Source organism: Octopus bimaculoides, chromosome 24, assembly GCF_001194135.2.
Source record: "Octopus bimaculoides isolate UCB-OBI-ISO-001 chromosome 24, ASM119413v2, whole genome shotgun sequence".
NCBI lineage: Eukaryota > Metazoa > Mollusca > Cephalopoda > Octopoda > Octopodidae > Octopus > Octopus bimaculoides.
In genome coordinates this window covers 16789493-16796696 of record NC_069004.1, presented here as the reverse complement: position 1 = coordinate 16796696, position 7204 = coordinate 16789493, and the positions used below count along the sequence as shown (strand labels likewise).

General features: G+C 37.1%; 1 protein-coding gene across 1 annotated transcript in view; it reads right to left on the bottom strand.

Moving 5' to 3' along the window:
- Nucleotides 1-7204, bottom strand: part of LOC106869827 (regulatory-associated protein of mTOR-like) — a 79905-nt gene that overhangs the window by 61659 nt on the left and 11042 nt on the right. The window contains 4 exon segments of the mRNA XM_014915716.2: nucleotides 1444-1667; nucleotides 2428-2574; nucleotides 3402-3482; nucleotides 5341-5501. Coding sequence (XP_014771202.1) covers nucleotides 1444-1667; nucleotides 2428-2574; nucleotides 3402-3482; nucleotides 5341-5501 — 613 coding nt within the window.

The window sequence follows — 7204 nt, the reverse complement described above, 5'->3', positions numbered from 1 at the left end:
CTGAGTTCAAATTCTGCCAAGGCCAATTTTGTCTTTCATCCTTTGGAATCGATAAATAAGTACCAGTTGAGAACTAGGGGGGGGGGTCAATGTAATCAACTATACAAACCCCTCCTCCAAAACTGCTGGCCTTGTGCCAAAATTTGAAACCATTATTATAATCAATTGGCAGAAGTTACTAAAGTGCTGATACTTTCATATCTTGACATTTACCAAACTGGTTTAAAATATGAGAGGGGGGAGAGGGGAGAGAAAGAGGGAGGCTTAAGTATGGCTGTGTGGTATGGAGTTTGCTTGTCAACCACACTATGGCACCTTAGGCAAGAGTCTTCTTATAGCCCAAGACTAACCAAAGACTTGTGGGTGGATTTGGCAGACAGAAACTGACAGAAGCCTGTCATACATGTGTGTGGGTGTGTGTTACTGCCTTGACTTTGCACGACATGCAAGTGGTGTCTTTCTTTTCCAATCTTCCATGAAAATGTGTCTGGTCATGGGGAAATATTACCTTACTTTGAAAACAGGTTAGTTGGGGAAAGGAAACCATAGACAAATCCACCTCAACAAATTCCATCAGATCCATGCAAACATGGAAAAGTGGATGTTATGATGATGATGATGATAATGTTGACAGACACATGCATACATATTGCTTTTGGTAATCAAGTGTTGTTGGTTACAGGTCTACAAAAGGCCAATAATTGCTTTCACTGCATTTCTAACAGCAAGAGTGACAATGTTTATATCATTTGCCAATGCATCATAAAAATAAATTTAAAATAAACAGATGCTTGCATAGATACTCACCCCCATGTGTAAATACATACATACATAAGAGCTTTTTAAGTGTTTAATCTTTCTTATTAATGATTTTCCATATTTCTTTATAAGTCCTGTTTAGTTTGGAACAATAAATACATTTCCTTCTGAATGAAGGAAATTATAGCAGTGTTTTTTATTACTGCATTCTGTAGTATCCGGCAAGGATCATGAAAACAATCTTGTAACCAATAAAATCAGCTCACCAGGTTTAAAATTTATTTATAAGTTTTTAACCATTAAATCCCAATTCCGTATATACAATAGGCTTTTGCACAGTTTCTGTCTATCAAATTTCATAGTCATGCCCTGGACTGGCTTGTGCGGGTGGCACATAAAAGACACCATTTCGAGCGTGGCCGCTGCCAGTATCGCCTGACTGGCCTTCGTGCAGGTGACACGTAAAAGCACCTACTACACTCTCTGAGTGGTTGGCGTTAGGAAGGGCATCCAGCTGTAGAAACTCTGCCAAATTTAGATTGGAGCCTGGTGTTGCCATCCGGTTTCACCAGTCCTCAGTCAAGTCGTCCAACCCATGCTAGCATGGAAAGCGGACGTTAAACGATGATGATGATGATGATGATGATGATGATGCCTAGGCCCATTTTACTGAATTAAACTTACCATGTGAGCGCCATTTTGATTGGGGTGGTGAGGCACGAGGTAAACACATCCGCTGGAAGTTCAGGGTTCATAGGTAACAGCTCATCTTTACTGCAAGCGGCTAACTGGATACAGTTACTCATCGACACTGGGGTGGAAGCTACCGTTGGATTAGTAGTTGATGACACTGAAGAACCACTGCTAATCTCTCCAGTCACTGAGGAATTATGAGTATTCATCATTGCCTGTAAACGAATGAAGAGTTAGAATGGTCATAGTGTGGGAGGAAAATGGAAATGATGGACAGAAAAGAAGAAAAAAGCAAAATGAAAACAGTTCAAACTGGAATAGAGGAATTATATATGGAGGTCTCCACCAAGTTAGATGACCTTTGTATGCCTGCTAAGAATTTTATTAACAGGGAAAATAGATCACTGACATTAGAGGAAAAAAAGTAATAATTTGGTAGGATGTTTGCATCTGAATACCTAGACAATCCACATTATCAGAGAAATAGAATTTTTTTTTTAACACAATTTATAAGTGGAATGGACTGCATGCTAGCAAAGAACAACAAATACAAAAGCAAACAAATGGTTTTATTAGGTAGTGTATAACAGAGTGTTTCTTTATAAAAGAAAGAAAACAAATTACAATTGCAGTTTTCATTCCCCAATTTACAGATAATTTCAGTTAAGACATTTTTGTTTTGGCTTTTTGCACACACCATGTCACTAGCTCATTGCCTGATTTTATTTACTTTAATTAACATAATGTTGATTTTTTTTATAGGCAAGACAATCTAAAAAGGAGGATGTATAGGCATTTAAGGGAAATGGAGTTCAATATATACGTTCTACTGAGCCTGAAGGAAAGGCAAAACTGTTGGCATCAGTTATAAAAAATGAGCTTGCTTATTGATAGTAGGGTGTGGAGTACTTAGTGGCAGCAACAACAGCAGTAGTGTTTGGGTTAGGGTTAGGACAGCAATTACAGATAACTCACCTCTCTTTCTTGTTCTCTCTGAGCAGAGAACTGTTTAAAAGATTCCACAATTACTCCAGCATTAGAACAGTCATAGACATAAATAGATGGACTTCCCATCCAGCTCTGAAGATCATATATAGACAAAGGAATATACTGTGTGTATGTCTGAAAATGGAGAAAAAAAGGAAATCAATAAAGGATTCTAGAAGATTAGTTTCCCCTCATAGCAGCTCTAGAAAACCTGCCCACCACAACAGAATTGAGATCCTAAAACCAAGGTGTCACATTAAAAGCATTGGTGTGGGTGCTGGTGCCACGTAAAAAGCACTGGTGATAGTGTCACATAAAGAGCAACCAGTACACTCTGTGGAGTGCTTCGTGTTAGAAAGGGCATCCAACCATTGAAACCAAGTCAAAACAGAATATGTAACCTGGTGTGGTCCCTGGCCTTGCCAGTTCCTGTCAAGCCGTCCAACCCATGCCAGCATGGAAAAATAGACATTAAATGTTGATGACGACAATGATTCCACTTCATTTCTTCATTTGTTCTCAGAAAATTGAATACACTCATTAAATAAGCAGCATTACATTATAATTCTCACAAACCCCAGCCCCGATTCCAACATGTTAATATATTAGGGACCAGTATGGTGACAGGTTGGCAGAACTGTTAGCACACCAGGCTAAATGCTTAGTGGAAATTTGTCTGTCCTTAAGTTCTGTGTTCAAATTCTGGCAAAGTCAACTTTGCCTTTCATCCTTTTGGGATCGATAAAAGAAGTACCAGTTGATACCAGATCGATAAAAGAAGTACCAATTTACTCCCTCATCCAAAATTGCTGGCCTTGTGCCAAAATTTGAAATCAATACATTAGCGATCATGCAACAGGTCTGCATCAACATGTATCAATCCTACACCAAATCGCAGACAACTCTGCAACCAATTCCTTCACAGCATCAATTAAATGCTAAATATACAAAACTACACTTACTTTATTAAAAACCCAAATTTCTCCATTTGATGTTGGTTTCGGTACTCCATGACCATTATAATGGAACAGGACTCGCTCATCCTGAAATTGCAAGACAGACAATGGTTGAAACATTGATAAGCAGTAAATTGACATATTCCCACTATTCTATATCATTTACAAACTTGACAGAGACAAGAAAGGGGAGGGGGCAAAATGTGTAAGAATTTAATTTTTGCTGATGTCAAGCTGGTCAATACTGCCACTGAATCACAAATCGGTTATTTTGACTGACAGCATAATGGTGTGTTTAACACAATCCTTTCGTGTTCAGATTATTCTGTTAAATGTAATGCTTTTTTGCAGTTCTATATTTAAGGGATGAGAAATTATGTACATTATTTACATTTGACAAATATTTGTCCTCATCTTGTTTGTTGTTAACACAGCGTTTCAGCTGATATACCCTCCAGCCTTCATCAGGTGTCTTGGGGAAATTTTGAACTTGGGTTCTCATACCTAAGGTATTTTTCGATGTTATTATTATTATTATTATTATTATTATTATTATTCAGGTCACTGCCTGGAATCGAACTTGGAATCTTGGGGTTAGTAGCCCACGCTCTTAACCACTACACCATATGCCCATTGGCTGGTGTCATTATATTCAAGCCAGGTGGTATTAGCTTTGAGTCTCTACATATGGCGTAGTAGTTAAGAGCGTGGGCTACTAACTCCAAGATACCGAGTTCAATTCCAGGTAGTGACCTGAATAATAATAATAATAACAACAACAACAACAACAACAACATCATCATCATCAAAAAATACCTTAGGAATGAGAACCCAGGTTCAAAATTTCCCCAAGATACCTGATGAAGGCTGGAGGGTATATCAGCCAAAACATTGTGTTAACAAACAAGATGAGGACAAATATCCGTTAAATGTAAATAATGCAATGCTTTTTTATTTAAATTGTTTTGAATTAATCATGCATTATCTTATAGCTTTGAGGTTTCAATGATATGATTGTTTATTTTTGGAATGCCAATGTAGGTTAGGTGTGAGAGGCTAGATATGGCCAGTTTGAATGTAAAATATGTAGAATATTTGGCTGGTTTAAACACAACATCCATTTTGGTTTGGGTTGTAGAATTGTACAATGTGCATCTTTGTACATGTTTCAATTAGAAATCATACCGTGACTGTAATCCAATATCTTGATCACTTCTTACAAAGCCTTTCTTGGTCTACTTCTACCCCAGCCCTTTTTACCATTATCAACTTGGGAGACAATTTTGCTATCATTTATTTTCATATTATATAAACAAACATGGTCGTCTTGTAGGAAGATGTTTGCCAAAGTCTGTCACTTCGAAAAATAACAGTAACCAAGAATGAAACTTTTTGATCAATTAATTTCTTTTATGTTTAGAAATGTCATAATTAAAGAAGGAACACATATGGTTGTTCAGTTAAGAAATTCACTTCACAACTATGTGGTTTTAAGTTTAGTTCCACTATGCAGCACCTTGGGTAAGTGTCTTCTACTATAGCAATAGGCTAACGAAAGCCTTGTGAATAAATGTGGCAGATGGAAACTGAAAGAAGTCCGTTGTGTGTGTGTGATTGTCTTGGCTTGTTTCCATTTGTGCTCTACAGAAGTTGTTGTCACTTCTCCCATCAATAAATTATCTGCTTGCTCAGCACCTACAAAGATGTGTGATATGAGAGATCCCTTAGATGAAAAACAACCAACGGTTAGCAACAGGAAAAGCATTTGGCAGTAAAACAATACTGGTATGCTAGCATGGAAAATTCAACATAAAACAAAGATCAGGACAAAGGCTTTGACATTCTGCTGATGGTATTCTAAGAATTCATGTATTTATGTTTGAAGTGTGATAGCAACTTCAAGTCGTTTAACTACTGAAGCAAATAGAATGGAATACTATTTTACTTTAGCATTTCTCCTCATAGTTGTACAAAGTTTCTTGACTTCATCACCAGTTGGATCCAGGGATTGTTTGTAACGGGCCCGTGGCTGCCATCTATCATACTGTTGGTGGAGACGATTTCCAATAGTCTCTAAAGCTTTTGGAGGACTCATGGAAAGAGGATCTGAAAAAAAAAATTTTATTATTCCATGAATTTATGTAAAGTAGTTTGTGTGTGTGTGTGTGTGTGCGCGTGTGTGATGATAAATACACATTTCAAACATAAGGTTGGTCATATCCAGTCAATCTGATGACAAATCAAACCAACATGTATCTACTCAATCATGATTGACTTGGGACTAACACAACAACCAACTATCTACACACCATCAATCTATTGGATGTGTATGTGTGTGTGTGTGCATGCACACCATATAAATATATGACTCGAAGAGGAATGGGTTCTCCCAAGTTTAAAATACTCAAGGTATGCTGTATGTTATGAAAACACTCCTACAATTGTCAGAAGTTGAGAACCCTCAAGAAGGAAAAAGGTATGTGTGTATCATGTGATTGACCAGACCATCGAATGTTGTTATACATTACTGGTCCCCATGGACTTTGCATCATTTTAGCTTTCAAATGATGCCATCCTGCTGGCAAGGTGAGCAGGCCAACATTCCTCCAGATGGAGCAACATGAAATGAAGCGCTTTGCTCAAGAACACAACATGCTGCTCGGTTTGAAAATCGAACCCACGATCTAGCAATTGTGAGTGCAAGACCTTAACCACTAGGCCATATTCATATATATATATATTTGTTATATGCAACAGAAGTAGTATTAGATTAAAATAGAAAATTTACTGTGGTATTTGTCCAAAGATAATGTCTCTAACGGACTTGCTGTGTTTAAAAACACAATATATTGAAAGCAGATGATTTTCATCTTAGCAGTGGCTGATGAGAACACTAGATGCATTTCTGCCTCATGGGTATTGTCAATAGCATGTACTTACAGCCAACTGCATGTCTAGGTGAAATTTGTTGCCAGTGATATGGGAAAACAGTAAATAAATAATTACTGATGATGCAAATAGCCACACAGCTGAATAAAAATCCTTTATACACAGCAGAAGCAGCATTAGATTAAAATAGTCATGAGAAGCAAATTGAATTGTTATTAAATACACGTAACTCCAACCAAATGCGTTGAGTGCTACTTTTATTTGTTCACAAGAACATACACATAGAAACACAAACATAACATATTTTTTAACTCTTAAAAAGTAAATATGAGATATGACAGCTATTTAATAGGGAAATCCAGTCACATATATAATATACCATACAGTGCTATGATAAAGAGATACTTGAAAACAGAATGAGATAAGTAACATAGTAATACAAAAATGTATTGCAAGGGCAGGAAATACCAAAAATATTTTTAAAATGCACTCATTGCTTTACTGATTACATTTATTTGTTTACTCAATATTTAATAATGTTTAATTCCCTTAGCTGTAAAGCTAATGAATTCATTATCATCAACATTTTACATCAGTTTTCCATGCTGGAATGAGCTGGGCAGTTCAACAGGAATCAACAGATCAAAAGACTCGGTCTTGTTCCAATGTCTCAGTTTTGTTTACATCTACAGCTTGATGCCCTTCCTAACCATTCTATAGAGTATACTGAATGCATTTTTCATGGTACCAACACTACTGAGATTGCCTTACAGTCAGCAGAACTAAAGGGCCTTCTTGAGCCCTGCATTATTGCAGCTCAATTTGATTTACGAATCATTACTGATTGTATTGGGAGTTTATTTTGTGGTACCAGCCTTAGTGGAGTTGCTTTGTAGCTAGCAAGGTGAGAGACCACCCAC